We start from the raw sequence: 25,901 nt of genomic DNA on the forward strand, positions 1-25,901 counted from the left end.
AAATAATGAATTTGGTTATTACAGAGATTAAATCACTATTGATTTAATTACCATAAAAAGTTGAGAAGCAAAGTTTCCAGGTTAAGTACAAAAAGTCTTTTAAAACCTGTAAGTTCGTATCTGTAATTGGTTCAAATTAAAGAAGTTGGAATCAAGAGATTTCAGAAGAAATCAAAGTAATGATACATGCTATTTTGAAATCATCAGAAAGCAAAAATGTAGAGCCACACAAACATAAAAAGCTGGCAAAAATCTGGGTAGATGGCAAATTTGGTATCCTGCTGGTGTAACCATTCACTGACAAGACAGCAATATGGCAGTATGTAACAAAGTTTAAATTGCAAAGACTATTAATGCTGCGTCTTAGAACAAATTCCAGAGAAACTCTCACATGTGTGACGAGGTACATAAAAGCATAGTCACTGCAGCCTGTGTATAAGAGCAAAAACTATCCATAAAAGCCCATTAGGAGGGAACAAAATAAATAAAATGTATAACCATGATGTTACGCCATAAAAGTCAAAATAAACAAATTACCTCTAAATAATTGACACTCAAAAGCAAAATTCATTTGGTAAAATGCTAACATCAAAAAAAGACTTTGAATGATTCCATTTACACAAATTGTAAGCAAAAAAATTACGTTTCTTATAGATTACATAAATATGCAAAAGAAAATATGGACTGGATATACTGGATATACGAAATTCATGACAGCGGTATCTCAAGAGAAGGTAGGAAAAAGGATAAAAAGAAAGTAGAGAAATTGAAAGATCTGGGGAATGAACTTCATCTGTAATATTTAATTTCTTCAAAAAAATCTCAATATAATACATGTTATAATATTAGCATGTGCTTATCAGGAGTACTGAGTATGCATGTTTTATTTTATATGGTATACTTGTTAGAATTTTTTTTAAACAGACTGGTTAAGTAATTGCTTGATAATAAAAATTACTATGGTAAAGAAATATGCGGTTGAAATTAAGTAAAACAAATTTAATGTAGAACATCATTATATACAGCATGCAAAGAGAAATGATGCAAAATATTAGGGAAGGCTTCCTTTCTTCACCATCATTTATTTCTATATGTGTGCCCTATGATTTCTAAATCACACTATTTCCTGAGAGAGGAACCACAGAAAAGAAAATCAAAAGTAGTTTTCAGACACTAGACCTGATGATCAAACTTGTATTCTCAAACAAAGACGTCAGTTTACTAAAACTTTTCAAAAATAAAATGTTTAAGTGGTCATATATTTAAAATAAAAAAGGAAAGCACTGTAGGGATTATTCCTAGTTTAAAAATAAAAAGGATGAGGGAATACAAGGAAAGTTCAATGGTAGAATTCTTGTCTGCCATGCAGGAGGCCGCAGGTTAGATTCCTGGTCCATGTACTCTGCCCCCCGCACCATGCAAAGAAAAAAATAACAAGCAAAAATTCAACAAATGGTGCTGCAATAATGGGATACTCACATGGAAAAATAATAAAATGTGACCCTACCATACAGCATACCAGAAAAATTAAAAAGGTCGAGAAACCTCAAAGTGTACAGAGTTTCTGTTGGGGGTGATGAAAAAACTGAGAACTAAACACTGGGAACAGCCACACAATGTTGCAAGTGTAATGAATAGCACTGAACTGCACCCTTAAAAATGGTTAACAGGGCAAATGTTACGTTATATTTATATTTTAACACAATAAAAAATAGTAAAAACTGGGTGACGGTGGCTCAGTGGCAGAGTTCTTGCCTGCTGTGCCAAAGATCGAGGTTCATTTCCTGGTGCCTGCCCATGCAAAAATTTTTTAAAAATTAAAAATATAAAACAAAAAAGATAGAAACCTAATTCTAATGTATTAAAAACCAATTAAGAACAAAAAGAATAAAGAGAAAAAGAAAAAAAAATTAATTAATTTTAAAAATGAAATAAAATAATCAAGTGAACTTCACTAGAATGACTAAAATTTGAGATATTGTCTAGAAAATAGACTACTAACAACCTCTCTTAACCTCTCATTTTTTGGGGTGGGGCACGGGCAGGCACCGGGAATTGAACCCAGGTTTCTGGCACAGAAGGCAAGAACTCTGCCACTGTGCCACCACTGCCCGCCCTTTTACCTCTCATTTTAAAATCAATTTACCCTATGGGTGATGCAACATTCCTTTGTTTGTTAAAGAGATTTTACAACTTGATTGATAATTATTAGGTATGAGTCAGTTTTTTCCCAATTTTTAAAATCAGTTTTAAATTAGTTAGAGGTTGGGCATATAATGAAGGAAGAGTCAGTGCTCCTTAAGTGATGAAGCACACTGGTACAAAATATTTAAATTTAGATTAAATATAATTTAGATAAAGTAAAATATCACTAGCCAAGGTACTACGGATTTCTATTACCATAAGAGAAAAGGAACCAGTGGACAAAGTCTATCTTTTTTAAGCATGCTAAGGAATGTACATATGAAACCCTAACAGGAATATATAGGGGGTACAGAACTGTGGATTAAATTGAACCTCGAAAGTCCAAACTATGGTTGTACAAGGTGTATTTTATTTGTTATGGGATAAGTACATATTGTATTCAGGAGGAAAAATAGAGAATAGAGCTCAACTTGGCTGTTCTCTACAGTTCATTTATAGATACATTCATAAGCAAGCAGGGAATAGTTCAATGATTAAATAGAATTGAAATCCTAAAATTTTATTTTCCACGATTACATTCATGATCTTAGACAACTTTATTCTATGCCTTAGATTGTGAAATCTCTACAGAACCTTTAGTTCTCAAACCACTATGCTTTTTTGATCCCAAACTGATAATTCAATCTGTAATTTACCCTATCTATAAAAAGAAAAGAGGCTTATTTCCCAAAAATCTGCATAGGGAATATTAACAATTTAACAGAAAAATGAATTCTGTGATATTCACTTTGAAGTGTTACCTACTTGTTAAGGCAGAAACTGTAAATTCACTACATAACATTGTACTTTGTCAGCCATCATCTTCAGTATTTATGTAAAATAACTCACTCACTTGCTCTTTCACACAACCAATCTTTCTATAATTCTTTCTCTACCTTTAAGATAGTTGAGAACAAGATAAAATGTAGTAAAATAGCAAACAAATATTTAGTTAATAAATGAATAAAAAAAAGAATTAATAATAAATTGTTAGAGACTATACAACTAAATCTAATAGGCCTAACCTAGGGTCACTAATAAGAACAAACATAGGCTTTTCTTCCAGTAAAAGGATTGGTTATGCCTTTACCTGCCCCTAATTAGGTCTTAAAATTATTGCTACTGAGAATGTAAGAGGCTGTCAACAGAGGGGTAGAGAATACCCAAGTATACACAGTAGTCCAAATTTTTCTATACCTAGCAATGTCCTGTCCAACTTAAAAATTTAGGATAGCAATGGCAAAAGAAAAAAAAATTAATTTTCTCTTAAGAAAAATCAAAGTACCAAACCCATTAATTCTAAATTATCAGTTCTTTCTAACATTTGTAATGAATTTAATTCAAAAAGAAATTTCCGTGTTCTTTCACATATTTTAATTCATTGCTCAAGCACTGGAAAGCTCACATGCACACACGTTCTTCTAACCAAAACAAAAAACAGAGCAAATCCTTCAAACGATAAAGAGACACAGAGCATTTAAAATTCCGGAAAAATATTTCAACATGTTAAGAAGTAATAAAATTCATACAATTAAAAAAAAAAGGCCTAAGCTAGGAAAAAAGAGGGAACTGAACACACATATCTAATCTGGCTCTCTCTCAAAACTCTACTAAAAGCAATAGTAAAGAAAAAACTGTAAAAGGCCTAATCCCCAGAGTATGGAGAGACATGAAGAGGAAGAAACAGTAACAAAATTTGGTGAACTGGAAAGCAGATGGATAAAACTTTGTAGACCTTACTAAATTATAAGTAGGGAAAGCCAAGAATCAAGCTGTTTCACATCACAAACATTTAAAGAAATGACTGCATCTAGTAGCTCTGAAATTGAGGTGAAAACAGGGACAGGGAGGAAGACTGGTTGGAAGTCTGTCTGATAAGTCGTTAGAGTCCGAAATCCCCTGTCCAAAGCTGCCTCCTCCTCGACCCAGGAGAAAATTGATGATGAAAATTGATAAAATTGATAAAGAGAGTAAAACAGGGCATCCCAGGATTCTTATCCGCAGGTGAATGACTGAAAGTAGAAGGATTTTAAGTGAAGGCATGCAGCTTGCATACATGATAGCTATCTGGCAGCCAAATTTTACTCCTGAAAAGAAACACACAGCTCGTTCTACCAAAGGAAAAGCCAGAGTCAATAACCCCACCTACAAAGTTCAGACTTCCAATCAGATTCTTAGTGTCCCTTCTTAAATATGAATGGAACACAACCCACGCCCCAAATCCTATACCCCCCGCCCTCCCCCACTCTCGCTGCCAAGGATTATCAGACAGATTATCTGATTATCTTTGGCACAAAAAATATAGGGATCAAAACACAAACAAAAGACAATTTGGAAGAAAGAGATTATATAAAAAAGAAAAAAAATTTTTTTAAATTTATGTTTAATATCCTCAGAGAGCCAGAAGATATGCAAACATGAAATAGGGACAAGGAGGCATAGAAAAGCAATATTTGAAAATAGGGTGAGAAAGGAAAAAAAAAGTAGGGGTGAGGGAAGCTCTTGAAAATTAAAAATGTTACCAGAAATAATACAATCAATAGAGGTTTAAACTGAACAAATTGCCTAGAGATAAGATTAAAAAAAAAAACAAAAAAACACTAGAATAGGAAAGCTAAAGTAGGCCAGTATAAAACGTCTACTATCCAAATAATAGGAGATCCAAAGATAGAACAAAGAAAATGTTAAGGAGGTAGTGATCAACTAAATAATTTAATATTTTTCCAGAAAGACATGAGTTTCCAGATTCCAAGTGCACACCATAATAGATGAAAAACAGAGTGCCATCATAAAATTTCAGAATGCTAGGGACAAAGAGAAGATCCTACAAGTATCTCAAGAGGGAAAATAGGTCCTATGTAAAATCTAGGAACAGTCCCCCTCACCCCCCGAATTGTAACACTAGATGATAGAAAGCAACTGAGCATTGGCTTCAAAATGCTGAAGGAAAATTATTTTCAATTTTGAATTCCATACCCAAATTATCAAGTGAGTACAATTCAAGGTCCTAAACTTTCCCTCTCTATGCACCCTTTATCAGGAACCCTACTGGCAAATGATCTCCAAGGAAATAAAGATGTGAACAGTAAGAAACATGAGATATATAGGAAAGAGGGAACCAACAAAGGATAGAGACAAAGAGAATCCTCAGAAGGAGTATGACAACTCTACTTGGTGCAATGCAAATGGAACATTCAGACTGGAACATATTGAGGCTCCAAAATGTTTAAATTGATGAAAACCCTTCTGCATCTTTATTTCTTAAGAGAATATTTACCCAACTGGTAGAAGGAGTTTAGAGGTGAATTAATGTAATTACTGAAACAGTAAGCAAACAATTTATTAACAATTCCATGGAACACAAAGCATGGGATAGGAAAAGATTTCATGATTGACTCATATGGCTCAGATCTGAATAAAATTTTGTAGTCATAAAAATATAAACACTATATGCCCACAGCACAAAAGCAATCTCAGAATTCTGCTTACCTGATATAGATTTATCATTTGATCATTAAGGCTTTGAATCAGTAATTGCTCACTCTATTATAAAGTTTTTCAATACTTTTAAAAGTATTCTAAAAATATATTTTATATTATATATATATATGTATGCACTGAATTTTGACCTTACGGAATCACAATGTAATTGGAATAATAAGGGAATGGGAAGGGTACAAGTACGTGGTAGGGGTCAAAGGAGGAGAGAGAAGGCAATTCTCCACTTTCCCAGTCTGATATTAATAGAAAAAGCTAAAACTGAAAAAAATTGAAGTTGCAATATAATCAAGTAATTTAGAACTATGGAGGCAATCACCAAAAGAATCAAGTAAAACCCATCTGAAGTAGTTACCCCCATGGAATGGAAAACAGGGAAAGAAGCATGTAGAGCATTCCTAGTTTTTGTTAGAACTTGCAGAAGTAGGACTTAAAAAAAAATGTACATATATATATATATATATATATATATATATATATATATATATAACTTTGATTTTAAAATACAACTTAAAGAAAAACAGGTTTCTCATAGAAGAAATAAAAGAAAATTAAAATAAAGAAATTAAAGAAGTTATAGAGAGAAAAAGATGTTTCAAGTTTTAAAACTCGTGAAGAAAAATTGGTATACAAACAATATTTTTTTATTAATTTTAAAAATTGATATATCAAACAATAACAAGATAAATTTTCATCCTGCCAACTATTCCATTCCTAAGCAAGATGATGCAACCAAATCATTGTATTTACACAGGTTTTAAAACAGCTAAGACATTAGCTAAAAGCAAATTTATAAGAATATTCCTCTCAAATGCTTCCTCCTTTGAAGCTCAACATACCTCTTTTCACCCAGGATATTATCTACCTGTGGTGATGGTCTTATTCATCTAGGACTTTGGCACCTCGTTCAGGATTTTCCACAATACTATTTCTTGGCCTCAATTTGGGATTTTTTTTTTAAATTTTAAAATAGCATTTTTATTATATAAAAATGTAAAAATCTAGCAAAACCAGAAATACGGATATATTTTCCTGGGCTTTCACATTTATTGATTTTTATTTACAATCTTTTTCAACACAATCTCTTTTTCCTCCCCATTTCCAGTCTGATTATACAATTGCTAAGTGGTAGAAAGGTCTGGAATAAATACCTCAAGAGAAAAAAAGAAGACAGAGCTGTGAAGCGAAATGCATGCAAAAGGTAGGTCCTATGAAGGTGGGGGGGGGGTGTCTTGGAAATAAAACAGAGTAAGACAAATTAACTGAAAGGTTTTAGCTAAAGTTCTTTCAGTCATCCTTGTCCTTTGCTCCATGTTTAAGGATGCCAGCGAAATCGATGTAGTTGAAGTTCCCCTTTTTGTCGACAGGTGCTTCTCTGTACAGCTTGTCCACTTCCTCATCTGTAAACCTACCCCTCATGGTTGTCAGCAGCTCTCTCAGGTAATCCTCCTGGATGGTGCCTGTTGCTTCTTCATCAAAGCTAGCAAAGGTGTTTCTGATGACATCCTCTGGGTCTGTACCATTTAATTTCTCACCAAACATAGTGAGGAACATGGTTGCGCGCTGAGGGCGCTTCTTGGTGGTCTTGGTTTTTGCCTTTTTGCTCGACATGGTGGCTGCTCAGTTCTGTTCCAGACTCCGGAACCAGGTTGTCGTGCGTGAGATGACCGGCAGGGGCGACGACTGAGGGGAGTGCCCCGCCTCAATTTGGGATTTTAACATATTTCTCCAAAATGTCAACTTCAAAACATTTTCCTTAACTTTAGTGATCTGTGACTTTCAATCCACTTCTACTTAAGCCACTCTTTCCATGTATATGCCCCACAGGAAAATTTGCCCTCACTTCCAGCTAAGGGTGGTTATGTCTCCACTCCTGAATCCCCACTAAAATGGCAGCAAAAGAATTTAAAAGAAAAAGCAAATGCCCAAAGAGAAAAAGAAGAGACAAGGAAACAATGCATAAAATATTTCAAACTCTATTTCGAAGACAAAAACTCAATCAATATTACATCCTAAGGGCTACTAGAGGGGCATACTATTAAGAAATGAACCAATTTCACCCTGTAAAACCTTCAAAAGATTCCTGAAATTGAAGGTATAAGAAATTGTATAAGGAAAGGTAAAACAGGACTTTAAAAAAATAAATTATTAAAATTCTCTACATGGAACAGTGAGAGCCCCAGGTTCCCATCCAGATTTTATATAACCAGGCAATTAATTCCAAACCCACAAATAAATGAAAGAAGGAATGAACAAACACAAAAGAAGCAAATCAAGAAACAATGCACATCTTGTCTATCATGCAAACTGTAAGACTGGGGTTCGATTCCCAGTGACTGCCCGTGCAAAAGAAAAAAGAAACAACACACAAGTTAAGAAAAAGTAAATTTTACAAGAAAAAAGAATCACATTACACTATAGCCTCAATTGTGAAAAAAGTCATGGGTATAACACTATCAATACTACAATACCATTGATTTAACCAATAATTATCCTAACATAGGGGCAGGCTGAGGAAAAGAGTGTCTACAGAAATCAAGAAACAGCAATATAAGTATAGTATTTTGAAATCTGGAGGTAATTACCAAGAGTGGTTCCTCTGCAGCATAAAGAAGTTGAGGATGAGGAGCTGCTGTTTCTATTGTAAGCCTGTGTGGGAAAGGAAGTATGTCCCCTAGAAAAGCCATGTTTTAATCTAAATCCCATTTCATAAAGGCAGAATAATTCCTATTCAATACTGTAGGTTTGAAACTGTAATCAGATCATCTCCCTGGAGATGTGATTTAATCAAGAGTGGTTGTTAAGCTGGAATAGGTGACTACATGTCTCCACCCATGTGGATGTGGGTCTTGAGAAGTTTCTAAGTCGTACAAAAGAGGAAACATTTTGGAGAATGAAGAAGATTCAGAGAGTAGAGAATGCTGCAGCACCACAGAGCAGAGAGTCCACTAGCCAGCACTTTGGAGATGAAGAAAGAAAACGAAACACTTTCCCAGGGAGCTTCATGAAACAGGAAGCCAGGAGAAGAAGTTAGCAGATGACACCGTGTTCACCATATGACCTTCCAGATGACAGAGAAACTCTGACTGTGTTCGCCATGTGCCCTTCCACGAGAGAGAAACCCTGACCTTCATTGACCTTCCTGAATCAAGGTTTCTTTCTCTGGATGGATGCCTTTGATTGGACATTTCTATAGACTTGTTTTAATTGGGACATTTTCTCGACCTTAGAACTGTAAACTAGCAACTTATTAAAAGCGCCTTTTTAAAAGCCATTCCGTTTCGGTATATTGCATTCCAGCAGCTAGCGAACTAGAACAGCTTGTCAGTATTATTTGGCTTTTGAAACCATGTGAAGAATACAAATTCTTCAAAAATTTTTTTTCACTAAGAAAATGCATCTTTTGAAATTTTTAAACTCTAGTATACTGCTCTGACCACAATCCTCATCCTCCTGGTACATACTCCTTTTCTCCCATTTACAATTACATGTCAATTCAACATGATTCCTAATCCCTGTCTTTTGTCCTTACTACCTCTAAGTAAAACAGTCTCCCTATATACACTCCCTTCTTTACACTACAACACTTTAACCTCTGTCTTGTTGTTAGCTCTTTCCTGCAAATGTGTGAGAGAAAAGACACTATTGTGTAACTAAAAATCTGGTGTACCTAATCTCAGTGGTACCCACTACTATTAATATGGATTCTCTCTTCATCTTCAGTTTCCCTCAATATTGACTATAAAATTCACCATGCTTTCAAAGCTCTCAACCTTATGCCAAATCCTTTCTTCCAATACATCAGTTCTACTCTACCTTCACAGAAAAATCAAAACTATGAACTATGATGAACTTCCTTAACCACCTATCTGCTCCTCTTCCCCCCTTCCATATTTTCCAGTACTAATACTAATTCCTTACCTCCTGTCACTAGACACTGCTTAAAAATAAACACTATTTCTCAACCCTGTTATTACAAACTGAAATACCAGTCCCCAGTAGCCATCATATTTTTCTTTCACAGCCACTGCCCAGAACATCCACACTACTTCCAAACATGCTGCAATGACCAAACCCTGAATACTTCCCAGGTTGCCTCCAATATAACTTCTCTGCAGCAACTAACACTATTGGGGAGGGGTGGTGGTAGGGGAAATCGAAACCGAGTCTCTGGCATGGCAGGCAAGAACTCTGCCACTGAGCCACTGTTGCGCACCCAGGAACTAACACTAGAACTCCATTCTTCACCTTCTTCCCACTCCACATCCCCACTATGGCCAATCTCTTCCTTTGCCAAGTATATGGTGATGACTACCACATCTATCTTCACTCCAGAATATGTGCCCCAATTCAAAACTCTTAGAACCCCTAAGTGTTTATCTCTGAACCTTTTTATTTTAAAGATGCATAATAAATTCATCTCCTTGTACCTCACCAACTCCTCCCCTGCAGTATTAGTAATTTCAGGGGATGGCATAACATCCAGTTGCTCAAGTTACAAACCTAGGAATCATCATATTCTTACTCCTCTCACATCTAAGCAATTACTAAGTCCTGTAGATTATTTTTATTTTTGTTTTTTTCTTATCTCCTTTCTCATTCTCCTTGACCTACCCTAAAATGTTATTCATCTGGAAAACTGCAATAAAGTCATTACCTGTTTCCAACTTGAATCAAACCTCTATTCCAATCTATCCAACCCAAAGATGCCAGTGACTTTTTGAATACCATACAAAAATCTGACTGTGCCAATTCTATGCTGTTCTGCATGACCTCAGAATCCGGTAAACTCCCTTGCATAGCATAGTAATCATTATCTGGTTCATGAACACCTATCTGGACCCATCTAATACCACGTCCCTTTTATACTTTTATTATCTAGCTCTCTCATATCCCAGACCTCTGTTCAGCTTATCTCCTCTTCCAGAAATATATTCCCTAACTTATTTGACTGGCTTGTACTCATTTATCCTTAAAGTCTAACACAACTGTGGTCTTCTCTAAGAAACTTCCCTAGTTCTCTCAAGGAGACTCAGATACTCTTTGTCCTCATGCCACCCCCCAAACACACACATTAATTAAAGCAACTATACCGTTTCAGATATTCATCTCACTAATTCTTTGACATCCATAAGTGCAAGATAAAACAATTTTAATTTTTGAACATTTAATTCTTAAAATGATATTCACTTAATATTTGCTGAATAAATACTTTTTAAAAATAACAGTTGCTAATACTGAATAAAACCAGGCATTAATGTTAGTCATTTTGTTAAAGTTAAATTTCTCATACTAAGTTACTAGAATAAATAATTTTTCATTATTAATTTTGCATATTTCAAATAGCCTTATGCTGCTGAGATTTCATAGAGACAGAAGACTTGATTTCTACTAGTTAAATATTTGTTATGACAGACAATTGAAGTCTGTTTTTATAATGGTCATGATATACACAACTGGAGGCAGAAGAGCCTTTCTAGGACCTTTCACACAATATATTACTTTAAATGATCATATATTTTAAGGGCTCCCCTCTTCCTACAACCCCACACAACCCCATATATATTAAAAAGTCAAAAGCTTTGTTTTTCTCTGTTTATGAAAAACACAATAACTGTTTATCCAGGTTTAACAAAGGCGATTATTTCTGGACAAATGACTATTTTAGTATACTAAAGTAAGTTTCTGAGATTAATGCTTTCTGAACAATTTCTAGTTGATTTTCTCTCTATTTCCAAACAATTGTATCTAGGAAAACTTACCTCTGGGTGAAAAAATATTTCAGGTCCCAAGAATCGCTCATAACCAACATCAATGGAAAATTCTTTCTTTGAGATAGCATTGATTCCAGTATACTGTTTAATCCACTTTGACCCGTCTGTGTCATACTTGTTAAATTCTTTTACTAAATCTGGGCATACATAACTATAACGCTCCTAAAAAAATCAACAAAGAAACAAAAGTGATTTTTTTTCTACCTGTTTTAGGAAAAGTCAGTAAGGATGGTAAATTTTCAGTAAACTAGAATCAATAAAACCTTCAGAAAATAAATTTAGAAAATTTCAAACTGTAAGACAATTTCATGCTAGGAAATTATCATCATATTTTTAATACAAATAAACAGCTCATGTCCTACACATAGTTTCTAGCTTCATGTATGAACTGAGAAAGATTTGAGAGGTTAAACAACCCATTTCTACTTTTTAATGCTTTTTCATAAAAACATTCATTAATGTCACCCAACATTTTATACTGTTTCACTAATAATGAAGTTCGTATTAGAGAGGAGAAAACACAAAATACACACAGAATTGAAGAATAAATAATAGTTGCTACAAGCACACAAATTAATATAGATCCTTAATCTCTATCCAGAACAAATCTGATTATGGCCTAAGTAAATGAAGAAAGAAAAAAGCTGAAAATATATTCTATTTATCTCTATGAAGTTTAAACTCTATCAATGTTGATTACATATTCAGTTATATATTCTAAGTAAAATCTTTCACCAAAAATGCAATTCAAAAATATGTCATAGGTTATAACATTCTATTTGCAATTTATGGCCTGAGTGCCATCCTCTTATTTTCGTTTGAAGAAAAACGTATTTTACAGTGTTAGTCATCAAAAATTCTACACAAGATAGATGAAAATAACTACACCTGTTATCAAGAGACATAAAGGGAAAGAATATTGGGAAACAAAGGAGTTTCCTTATGTTAGATCACCTTTTTTCAAACTGTCAGGAATGGGAATTACATGTAGATGGTGATCCTTAAAAGACATTAATCCAGACCAACCATCAATAGTCTTCCGTGGAATAGATTTAAATTACTGGTGTGTGTATACGTATGTTTAACTTCACTGCTTTAATAAGGATTTTGAACTAGTAGCCTTGATATTAATTTTTTACACATTAATTTTTATTCCAGCAACTTGAGATGACTTCTGAAAACCACATAAACCATTTCTTTACTACCTAAAGTAGTAATCAAGTCATTTTCTCTCTTAATCTCTAAAAAGTAATGTAAAACTCTATACATGTGAAGAGAGACATAAATGAATTTATTCTTTACCAGGACTGCTCTGCTTTTATATATTCTAAACTGATCTGAGAAATCCACTGAAATTTGTAAGGAGTATTGGTAAATGATAAGTATGAAGAGTAATGCTAAGTATTTTGATAGGGTGAATGAAGCAGACAAATTATTAAAATATTTTACATGGCTTTTAAATCTTTCTTTTATTGTCATACCGCTTGGCCAAATACTGCCTTTATTCTATAATCAAATGAATCAACTACATTAAAATAATTTTTATAACAGAAAACTTTTAAGATTAAACTAAAGAATGAGTAAAGAAATGGAGACGTGAAGACTATGTTGTAAAAACATTATTTTCATTAAAGGAAATAATCAGAAAAATGTGTATTTAAAGTCCTTTGGTATAAATTTTCTTGTATGTTAGTGCTCACAAATATGAAATGAGGAGGGAACAGACAAAGGGATTGATAACCCCAATAATTTACTTGCAAGAGAAACATATAATTAAGAGCAATGATTTGACTGGCTAACAAAAGATTATTTCTAAGCACTGTTCCTTACTTAAGAATTTTCATATTAATATTATGAATGTGATTTAATTTTTACATTTTTGTCAACTACTTTTTACCTTTACTGCCTTAGCTGTTTCCAAGGATTGCTCTGGAGGGATTCCTACTTCTCGGTCTCTCAGTAATTGCTGAATAAAATATGTTATATCTCGTCCTGCGATTGGAATGTGCTTAATACAGCTGCCAATCACATACCCTTCAGCCTAGACCAAAAGAAAAAAAAAGTCGATTTAATTTTAGGGTTTTGAAATTAATATAGCCTAAATAGTTAACCTTTGAAGACCAATTTCTCATATTCATGTATTTGTATTCTCAAATCTTGCTTTATCCCAGGAGAATTCCAGTTTTTATTCCTCAACTGTACTTCTCAACTTTACTCATCATAGAATTTATAATTCTACACATAAATTATGAAGAAAGGCCAGTATACAGTAACTTAGACTTACTCTAACAAAAGATTATAATCATGACTAAAATGACACCAAAAAAATACTGAATTTGAAAATAAAACTAGTAAATGTTTTATATAGCAGACTTTATATCAGATAGAATATTTATTTTTACATCTTTTATAATTTCAGTAAAAAGCTCAGATTGCATTGTAGAAAATTTGGATACTGACCCACAAGTGGCAATCATAGTTCCAACTGAAGTAGGTACCCATTTAAGAAACCTGAGACATACTATGCACCATCATAATGCCAAATAATTACATTCTTTGGGATGGAATCATAAATAAAATGCAATACAACAAATAATGTAGCAAAAGCAAATTTATTTAACAATGCCTATCAGAGACTTCCTCATTGGCCATGATAAAATATTTAGAAGATTTACTCTCTTGCCTTATGAGAAAACTAAACACACTATAGGAAATAAAAGTTTTCAGACATTGGGCAACAGGTAGAGAAGGGCATTGACCCCTAAGAGGAGGGAAACAAATTCAAAGATCCCATCTTACTGCAAAGAGAGTTTCCAGGCTGCAATTTTGGAGAGGAGATAGACAATCAGAGCCTGGTTCATGGGGATCAATGTATCCAAAGTTTGCAGGTCAATATACTGGAGGAGAAGGACTTGCATAGAGATAGAAAGCTCTGGAAATGGGAAGAGTTACACCTAAATTGACAAGTAATTGACATATTAATCAACCCACAGAGGACAGAGAAAGTACCTCTGGAAAGAAGTAGACAGAACAATCCCCAGGGCTTCCGCATGGTTGGAAATAGCTCATATTCCCACCAAATTGAAAGGCCTTCTCAAACACAAGGTATAAAGAAGAATACCTAGCAGGGTATTGCCTCTGTAGTGAGGACAAACTAGCCCTATATTACAGGATTTTCTAGACCAGTTTAATAATATTTAAAAGGAAAACTAAACAGATTCCTGGAAATTTAATGTCTTCGGGAAAAAAATCTCTAAAATATTTAAAGGACTCCAAAACTTCAGAATTGCATTCAAACAAAAATTATCATCAACCTTGTAAGGAAACAGGAAAATACAACCCCCTGACCAAGAGAAAGTCAATTAACAGAGAAAGACAGAAAAAAAGGCCAGAGATGACAAAAAGAGTAGACAAGGACATTAAGACAGCTATTATAAACATACTCCATATGATCAAGCTAAGTGAAACAGAAGCACAAGGAAGAAACGAAAGATGTAAAATGATACAAACAGAACTTTTAGAGAAGAAAATACTATAGAATATGAAAGGAAAAAAAAAAAAACACTGGATGGGATTATAGCAGATTAGACAATTTAAAAAGATCAGTGTACTTGAAGGCATAGCAACAAAAACTAACCAAAATAATACACAGAAGGGGAAAAAGACCAGGAAAAAAAACGACAAGACTTTATGTAGCCTAATACATAGGTTCTACGCAACTCATTCTCCTCCAGTATATTGACCTGCAAACTTTGCAGTCTCCAAAGAAAAGAAGATAAAGAAAGGAGAGAAAATACATTTGAAGAAATAAAGAAGAAACTTTTTCAGATCTGATGAAAACTATAAATCCATACATCCAAGAGACTCAATAAACCTGAAGAAGAAACATGAAGAAAACCACATTTAGGTGCGTAATTAAATTGCAGAAAACCATTAGGGATAAAGAGAAAATCTTGAAGGCTGTTAAACAAATAAAAAGTACTATATTCAAAGGAACCAATATAAGACTGACAGCAGACTTGTCAGAAACAATGTAAGCCAAAAGACAGCAGAACATCTTTAAAACACTGAGTTAAAAAACTGTCAAATTAGAATTATATTCCAAGTAAAACTACCTTTCAAAAATAAAGGAGAAATAAAGACTTTTTCAGATATACAAAAGTGTAAAGAATTCACAGCCAAAAGACCAGCACTATAAGAAATGCTATAGGAAGTCATTCAAGGCAGAAGAAAAAAGTTTTCATTTGATGCCAGATAGGCCCTGAAACCCAGAGGTACAAGTTCCTCCAAGAATATCAATCAGTTTCATTCCTCTAGCCCACAATGCCGACAGTCTTTCTCAACATGAAGAAGTTAGAATGGCAGTGCCCAGATATTCCTGAAAATTGAGAGAATGATGAAATGAAAGGGAGGAGGTGTAACTGAGAAGTTAGGATATGACAAATGATTATAACTACATACTCACTATACAGATATCTCTTTTTAGTTTCTAGTGTACTAGAAGAGCTAAATGGAATGCCTGAAATTGCTGAACTGTAATCCAATAGCCTTGATCTTTGATAATGATTGTATAACTATATAGCTTTTATCTTTGACAGTGTGTTTGTAAAAACCTTTTGACTAACACCAGTGTCATAAGACATACATGAAATAATAATAATAATAATAATAATAATAATAATAATAATAATAAGCTGGGAATATGGGGCAAAAACACCCCTACATAAACCATGGACATAGATTAATAGCAGTACTTTAACAACTTTCATCAACTGTAACAAATTTTCCACATCAATGCAAGTGGTGGTGGTGGAGTGGTATATGGTAATCCTTTATTTTATGCATGATTGTTCCGTAAACCCACAAGTTCTCTAAAAAAAGAAAAACGTTTAATTAAAAAACTAAAATAAAACAGAACGGCTATTTAAAAAAAGATCTCAGTTGGAAATTTGGACCTTCACAAGGAATAAAGAACACTGTAAACAGTATTTGAGTAAATATAAAGAAATTTCATCTCTTTCTACTATCTCTTTTTATTACTTCGTAACAAAAAGTAATAAGGTATTAAGGAGTTTATAATATGCAGAAATAAAATGAATGACAAAGCTAATACAAAGATTGGAAGGGAGAATAAGGAAGTACACTATTATATGGCTCCTATTCATGAAGTGGTAGAATATTACTTGAAGTTAGATGATGACAAGTTAAAGACGTTTACTACAAACCCTAGTGTAACCATCAACAAAAACAAACAACAAGAACAAAGAGGTACAGCATAGCTAAGAGCCAATAAAGAAAATAAAACCGTAAAAAATTACCATTGATTCAAAAGAACCCACAAAAAGAAGGAAAGTGGAACAAAGAACGGAAACACTCATTCTCAATACCCTTACCAAATTCAATCTGTTTTTTTCACATTGACAATGTCTATTTGCCAATTACCTATTCTAATACTAATATCAAGATGCTGCTATTACTGCAGAGTTGTGTAGATATTAAGGAAAAGACTAAGGTCCCAGATGCAAGTTCAAATTCCAGCCCCACTTCTTACATTATATAAATCAGTAAATCAAGGTCCTCAAAAAATAATACGATTTGGATCAAAGGCTGGTTTTGAGGCTTAAACGAGAATATTCTGCATTCATTAAATTCAATTTTAAGATGAACAATTATTTTATACATTACAAAGAAAAAAATATGCTGCCACTTAAACTACATAAAGCCATCAAATGTTGGACACATCCTAATTTCTAAGATGTTAAAATACTCCCCCAATGAATGAAGTGTGGTATAACCATATAAAGGAATATTATTCAGCAATAAAATAAAAGAAGTACTAAAACATACTACATCCTGGATGAATTTTAAAAGGTGCACAGGTGGTTCAATGATAGAATGCTCGTGTTTGATGCAGGAGACCCTGGTCCAATTCCTGGACTATGCACCCAAAAAAGCATTGTGCTAAGTGAAAGAAGCTAGTCACAAAAGACCACACACTGCACAACTCCATTTATGTGAAATATCCACAAGAGGCAAACCTAGTAGAAACAGAAAGTAGATTTAATGTTGCTAGGGGCTAAGAGACCTGGGGCAGGTGGATGGAGAGTGACTACTAATGAATACACTACTCCTATTTAAAATAGTCTCAATTTTTTTGTGAATATACCAAAAACCACTGAACTGTACCCTTTAAACAGGTAAATTATATCTCAATAAAGCTATCATTTTTTTAAACAGCAGTTATTACTAATACTATTATGACATCAAAGAGTGGGGAAGGGTTGCAGTGGAATGGACCCACCCAGTACTCTAATCCAGAAGTAGTCATCATGAGAATGTAATCTTCAAAACAGAATGCTTGGTGCATTAAAAAAAAAAAAAAAGGATGAGAATAATAAAGAAATAAGAGGTCAAAATATTTTCATTCCTTAAATATTATTATACATTTTTTTTTATGAAGTCTAGGCAAAAGATTTACATGATCTGAGGAGAAACCAAACAAACGCTGGGATCTGTTCTGAAACTACTTGCTGAAGAGTGCTTAGAAAATTATTGCTTTTTTCTTTCTTTGCTTTGTATATATATTATATTATACAATAAAAGAAGTTAAAATAAATAAGTAAATAAACTCTAATACCAATCTAGTTCTGGTAAATATGAATTCTAGTAGTAATTTTAAATCCATAAGGCACAACGAAAAAGCCCATGACAAACAAAGAAATAGAAGCATAAAAGTCTTGGCAGAAAAAGTCTATCTCTGACAAATAATCCAAAAGGATGTATTTTTCTTAATGCTGTAAAGAACAATCATAACCTAAGATTTTTATTCAATAAAATAAATCCCCAAAAGCCATGTTCAGTGCTTACAGCTAACTGCTAGGTAGTTGATCTTTGGACCATTATAAAATTTGTTAATTATGGATAAGGGAAGCCACCAACTGGACCGAAAAGGAATTCCATGTTTAAGAATTCTTTTTCTATATTAAGCAAATAACCAAAAAGTACTGGCAAAGTCCCCTGAGGGTGGAGAGAAAGAATATGGAACTATTAAACCTTACCATCAGGGAATCCCCTGATACTGTGCCAAACTTTAGGGATATCCAAATCAATAGGCCATGCCCTCAATCATGAGGCTTACTTTTGTGAAGCTTATGTAGGTAGCACAGAAGCTTAGACTACCTATAGGCACGCCTAAGAGTGACTTCTGGAGGACCTCTGCTGTTGCTCAGAAGTGGCCTCAGTTTCTCTAAGCCCAATTCTGCAAGTGAAATCGTTGCCCTCCCCCATTACGTGGAACATGACATTCAGGGGTGAAAGTCTCCCTGTTGATGTGGAAGATGACTCCCAGGGATGAATCCAGACCTGGCACCATGGGATCAACAATTATATCCTGACCAAGAAGGGGAAAAGAAGTGTAATTAATAAAGTATCGTGGCAGAGAGAGTTCAAATAGAGTTGAGAAGCTACTCTGGAGGTTACTCTTATGCAAGCTTCAGGTAAACTTTGCTACCTATCATAAACTGCCAACCCCCAACCAGGACATTCCAGCCAATTCTAGGGTAAAGAACACCTAGGGTAATATATAACATTCCACAAGGGTTCCATGTACTAGAGTAACTTGCCAGAAACCTACAACCTCCAAATGGGTCCCTGGTCCAGAGAAGTCCTGAAACCTAGCCCAGCCTCTCCAGAACATCAGATAGCTCCATCTCCCTACCCTATATTAGTTAACAGACACTTCCAATATCAAAAATTTAGAATTGCCTGAGCCCAAACAACCCTAAAGAGAGGGATGGAGAGATCAAAGGTGATGGTGGAATTATACATAGAAGATAGGAGTTAACAATTGAATATCACTGCTGAATCTTTAAATTGATATCTCTTTTAGTGTCCAGTATTTTAGAACAGCTAAAAGTAAAAACCTAAAATTGTGAAATTGTAACTTATGTCAAACTCTGAAATATGTTCTACAACTAATTGTGGTACTGCACTTGGAAATTTATAGTTTTTGTATATATGTCATTTTTCACAAAAAAAGTTGATTGTGACGATAAAGTATTTAAGCCCTCTAGCCTCCTATATTCTGGAGCAACTAGAAGAAATCTGAGAGGATCATATAGTAGCCCATAACAAACTCTGTGATCTGTCCCATAACCACTTGTTGAAGAGTGCTTAGAAAACTACTGCTTTTTTATTTCTTTGCTTTGTATGTATACTATACAATTAAAAAAAGTTAAAAAAAAAAAAAAAGAATTTCTTTTCCATATGTATTTCCATTCCACATACTGCAATTCACAATTTTCCTAATGACAGCACAAACTTATAGCAAAGAAATACTGTCCTCTATATATAAAATAGAAATAATATGAGCAAAGTATAAGTATAAATGAACTTTTACAAAAGGCCAAGTTACAGGAAATTTTTAAGTTATACTATTTAATGTTTTCAAAAGTGGCGTTAACTTGTGTAGTTTAACTTTGTCAGATATGTTATTTGATGGTCTATTCAAGAATTTTAAACTATCCTTACCACAGGAATGACATGAGTGACACCATCTCCACTATCTATTACCGTACCAGTCAACGTCCGTTCTCCTACTTGTCTAGAGGTCCAGGATGCAGCTAAAGCAAGAACAGCCTTGAACAAAAAGAAATAAGACAGGTTAAAAAACAAAAATAAAAACACAGAGTTACTAGAAGAAAAAGTTTCTTCAAATACTTTACTCAATTTAAAATGTATTATCTGTGAGAAAAACACACAAAATTAATTTATTATAAAATAAAATTATTTCCTATTTATTTTCTATATTTTATCAATAAAAACTCAGAGGCTTATATTTGCTTTTAGAGGCATATTTATTAGTTTTATATATTTCAGTGAGGGCCACTTTTCTCCTAAAGCCACAAAAAAGGTACAGATTAACATGAATTTGTATAGCACTGTGGTGGTTTGGAGCTCAATGAAGCCCAGAAAAACATGGTCTTAAAGTTAATCCATTCATCTGGGTGTGAGCCACTGCAAATAAGACCTTTTGATGAGGCTATTTAAGATATGACCTACCCCATTTAGAATGGGTCTTAATCCTATTGCTGGAGTCCTTTATAAACAGAATGAATACAGAGAGAAAACGAGAAAAGCAAGAAGCTGAAACCAACAAACCCAGAAGAGAAGGGAGAGACCAGAAGACTCTGCCATTTGCTTTGCCATATGGGAGAGGAGCCAAGGATCACTGGGAGCTGGTCTTCAGGAAGAAAGCCATCGCACCTTGATGATGCCTTGATTTGGATATTTTCCCAGCTACAAACTATATGCTAATCAATTCCCATTGTTTTAATCAACCCATTTCATGGTATGCTTTGAACAGCCTAGGAAACCAAAACAAGTTCTAATATTGCCAGGACTTAAAGCTATATTTGCATGGTCTGACCTGTGTCACAAACTGTGAAGTTAGGTGAAAATAAGGCAAATTAAGTACATAACCACTCAAGTTACTCAATACATAAATGGCTCTAAATATTTATCACTCTTATAGATAAAATTAGCTTCTAATTTTCTAAATATAACATGCATTTAGGAATACATAACAAGTTCTTCTACTTATGAAAAAGCCATTGTACACTTGAAAATATGAGTTGATTAAGGGACAGGTGCTCAAATGATATTTTTCAATGAAAAACCTTGGCATAGTACAACACAATTCTTTTTTAAAAACATAAAATTAAGAAATTAACACAGCTAGTTCATTTTTAAAATTCTGTATCTCTTATTACACAAGTCTCAAACAAGATAGATCACTAATAATTAAAAGTACAGTTAAACTTGCCTTATTTTACCTATTTTCAACATGATAGCCAAAAGAGACCTAGAAAGATATCTAGGCCACCATCCTATTTTAACACAGAATTCACACCACAATCACTGTAGGGTGAAAAGAACGATACAATATTTTTTAAAGGCTTTAGCAATGAAAAACTCAATACTGATATCAGTATGAGCATTAATGTTTAGACTTCCTTTTGAAAAATTATCTTTCCTTTTTTAGAATAGTCCAAAGCCCTCAGTTATAATCAGGGCTATCTCTCAATCATTTTTTAAGTTTTTTATAAATAACTGAGATCCCAAACTAGGATAGTTATGTTATTAGAACACCATGTTATAGATATGTTGATATACTATTGACTACTGAATATCAACACAAACAGAAACAGAACACCTACCAAAAGAAGTTAAGACCACTTTGGAATCACTAATAAAATCAATAAGACACCAAATTATGACTCCAGAAGAATGAAACAAAACCTTTAGTGTTTTTGTTTTAAAGCAAGCCCTATGTATTATTAAACGTTTAGTTGTTACATTTAAAATGAAGATAAGAAACAAAAACTCACAAAAAAGAAAATGAATTCACCTAAATGCTCACTTCATTTAGATTTAAGAGCTAAAAAAGGCCTCCAACTCAGGCATATATTCCCTTCTAAAAGGTTACTGAGAGGTGCATACAACTCTTAGAATATTTTCAACAGAGAACTTATAAGGCAGCCCCTTAAATTTATGGACTGCATAAACATTAATGAGTTCACTGCTATCCTAAGCCAAAATATTCTTCCCAGTAATTAAAAAGTACTAGTCCTGTGTATCCCAAAATTATATTAACTTAGCCTGAGCCCAAGGAAAAATAAACTGAAATAGACTTCAGCACGTTATCACAGCTCACCATTAAGCCATGAATAAGCTGCCCTCAAACTTCAGTTTCTTTCTCTTTATAAAAAAAGAAATAAGAATATCTATAACTAATAGGAATTATCAATTCATACACTTATCACACTTTGGATATGCTAAGCACTGCATTTGCGATGGGGTTAAGAAAAGTGAAGCTCTGACCCTGAATGGTGGCAAGGAAATAGTTCCATACAGATCTGTATACAAATTAAGTACAATAAAACATTACAGGCTTTTATGATTAAAGGTGTATGTAGGATACAGAGCACAAAGAAGAGAGTGGTCGAATATATCTGCAGGCAAAATAATCAAAAAACAACTTATGAAAGTAGAATACAATGAATGCTATGAGAAAAAAATGAGTATGTATGCAAAGTTCTTGACATGGAACAAACATTCAATAAATATTAGTTCCTTTCTCTGTACCCCATGAAAGACACTGAAATATCCAAAGACCATGAACTTACTTTAAAACTTTCTTTTTGGGGAGATTTAGAGTAAAGCACATCACTAGAAGGAAAGGTAGAAGATAAAACAGGGGAACTGTGTAACACAGTGAATCCTGTGGTGGACAAATGTGTCTTAATAGCACAAAGATAGAAATATTATTTCATGAACTGGAACAAATGTATGTTACTAATTCAAGGAGTTAATAACAGAATGGTATATGGGGGGAAATGCACCTATTAGAAACTACTGACTACAGTTAACAGTAATGTATCAATATTCTTTCATCAATAGTAACAAATGTAACCATCAATGCTAAGATATGTTAATAATAATGAAGGGAAGGAATAAGGGGTATGGGATTTTGTTTTTGTATGTTTTGAGTAACGAAACTGTTATAAAGTTGATTATGGTAAGGAATGCAAAACTATATGATCATACTGTAAACCACTGATTGTACACTTTGGAAGGAATGTATGATATACAAATATATATACTAATAAAACTGCTGGAAAAAAAATTTCCCTTCTGCAGACTAAGTATTCCCATTTCCTATAATATGGTTTCTAAAGTAACAAATTCAAAGAGAGACCTATGTTTTGCTTTAAAGTTATGTTTAAACCCTTGCAGAATAAAAGGGAAACACTTTTAGGAGTAAATTAATCCAGATTAAAACTTAAATCGAGTTTAAATATAAAAGAAAATGAAAATAAATAAATAAATAGGAAACTGCTTACCTGCACAGCAATGTACAAGCCTGGAACATTGAAGGACTCAAACATTATTTCAGCAGTATATTCCCTGTTTTCTGGAGTATTCAGGGGAGGTTCAGTCTATTGAATTGAAGAATATTTTAAATAGGTAATATATTATTTCAATAACTTTACAGACAAATTATAAATGTGATATAACTTATTTAAAACGTATTTAAAAGGCATTAAACTTAAAAAAAACTAAGAATAAAAACAAACAAAAAAGGCATTAAACTTAGATGTACAAAGATAAATACAAAGACTAAAGGAAGACATATATTAAAACAATATGGCTATTCACATGGAGATACAAAAAGGAAACTGAATCCACAAATCATACCATTCATATGGATTAAGCATAAGGAAGGAAAGGGTTAGCAACAGATCAGACCAGGAAAAAATGGTTAAAGAAAGATGATCCAAACTACCTTATACACACAGTAATGACAGACCTCCAGGCAAACATACCAGTGATATTTGCTAGTGGAAAAATTCACATCTATGGAATACTTTCAGTAGAATGTAACTGGTATATTTAGGATTAGAGTAAATAAATCAAGATTCTACAGATTTATGGCACTGCTTCTTGGAAAATGTCACAAAAGCTATGTAAATGTTAAGAGTATAAGATAGAGATGTTTATACAGCTCTCTTCTATGTAAGTGATGTGACTACATGCAACACTCACAAACCTCATAGGTTAAATCAGCATCAGAATACGTTTTAATAAGGCAAGAAAGGACCTGAGGGCAAACATGCAATCCTGGACTTCATGTAATACCAATGTCATATGATTAATTGAATTTTTTTAATTATTAAATCTTGAAACTAGGTAAGAGTTCTGAATCATACAATACTGATTTGACAATATGATCCTTGGTGTAATCTCATATATTTAAACGTGGAAAATGAAACTTTTAAACATTAATACTAAAGAAGTCTTTTTGACTTTGGAATAAGGAATGACTTAATTTGAAGTATTACAAATCATAAACAGGAAAGAGTGAAAGACCTTGAAATCACTACCAAATACATCTTTTTGTGAAGTTCAAAAGACATCATAAAGAAAGGAAAAAGACAAAAACTAGAAGTAAACTTTTTCCATATATGAAACATTTAATAGGTATAACTACCTGATGTATTTATTAACCTTATTTAAAAGAGTTTGGGTGGACACACAAAATTAAGCAAATTAAAAACCCAAGGCAATAAAATAACAAACTCCAGGGAAAACAAAGTTTTATATAAAATATCATCAGAGATGCTCACAAAGGAAAATACAGATATTTAATAAGCATGTGGAAACGGGCTCAAAATCATTAGTCACTGGGAAAATGCAAATTAAAACAAAAATGAGAAAGTTCACACACTCATGAGAATAGCTAAAATTAAAGTTCTGGAAGTTTTTAATAAATCATTTTTTCACCTATTCTGAGATGCACCAATTCCATATGTAGATATTTACACAAAAGAATATAAACATATATCCACCAAAAGACTTGTACAAGAATGACCACAATAGCCAAAATAACCATAAAAATCAAAAACTGGGAATAGCCCAGCTGACCATTAACAGGAAAATGGACAAAGTGAGGTCATTCATACAGAGGATTCTACTCAGCAACAACAACAACAATAAACAACAAAATCACTGATATATGCAACCACATGAATGAATCTCAAGGTTATGTTGAGTCAAAGAAGTCTTATCAAAAAGCACATCTCATGTTTTCATTGATATGAAACTCAAGTTCAGGCAAAACTAAGCTACACTGCAAAAAAAATCAGAACAATGACTCTAGGGCACTGGGACTGACTAGGAAAGAACAGGAGAAATCTTCCCAGACTGATAGTAATATTCTTTATCTTCTTCAAAGTTACAGGGATGTACACATCTGTCAAAAGTAGGGATTGGCAAACTGTATCTTGCCTCTTGCAAAGCTAATCCGGTTCACTGCCTATTCTGTAAATAAAATTTTACTGAAATGCAGCCATGCCCATTCATTTAAATAACGTCTATGGCTGCTTACAGGCTACAACAGTAGATCTGAATAGCTACAAAAGAGACTACAGGCCCTTTAGAGAAAAAAATCTGTCAACCACTGGTCAAAACGCTGAGAAAGGTAGGGTTAAGATTTGTGTATTTCACAGTGCATAAATTTTATAACAAAAGGAAAAAAGAATAAAAATTATGAACTCTACTAGATGGTACGCATGCAAGTGTTTGGGGTAAAATGATTCCCATCTGCAAAGATTCTAAAAAAATAAAATGGATTAATGGATGGATAAACAGCTGAATACCTATGACATAAAGCAATAACGCAATCGTCAATTTTAAAGTCTAAGTTGTAATAGTATATGCGTGTTCATTATAAAATTATTTCAATTTTTCTGCATGTTTGAAAATTGTCATAATAAAATGTTGATAAAAAACATATATAAACATAAAACTGGAGAATACTATGAGATCTTGCCATAAACAATATTCATGAAATATAATATTATAAATAGAATACAGATTTAACCA

General features: G+C 33.4%; 1 protein-coding gene and 1 pseudogene across 1 annotated transcript in view; both read right to left on the reverse strand.

The window, feature by feature from the left end:
• Positions 1-25,901, reverse strand: part of ACTR3 (actin related protein 3) — a 100,282-nt gene that overhangs the window by 11,877 nt on the left and 62,504 nt on the right. The window contains exons 6-9 of the mRNA XM_077153582.1: positions 23,360-23,455; positions 19,986-20,093; positions 13,354-13,497; positions 11,445-11,618 (exon numbers count right to left, since the gene is read on the reverse strand). Coding sequence (XP_077009697.1) covers positions 11,445-11,618; positions 13,354-13,497; positions 19,986-20,093; positions 23,360-23,455 — 522 coding nt within the window. The remainder of the gene's footprint in view (positions 1-11,444; positions 11,619-13,353; positions 13,498-19,985; positions 20,094-23,359; positions 23,456-25,901) is intronic.
• Positions 2-10,859, reverse strand: LOC143677553 (myosin regulatory light chain 12B pseudogene; annotated as a pseudogene).

This window comes from Tamandua tetradactyla, chromosome 3, assembly GCF_023851605.1.
Source record: "Tamandua tetradactyla isolate mTamTet1 chromosome 3, mTamTet1.pri, whole genome shotgun sequence".
NCBI classification, from domain to species: Eukaryota; Metazoa; Chordata; class Mammalia; order Pilosa; family Myrmecophagidae; genus Tamandua; species Tamandua tetradactyla.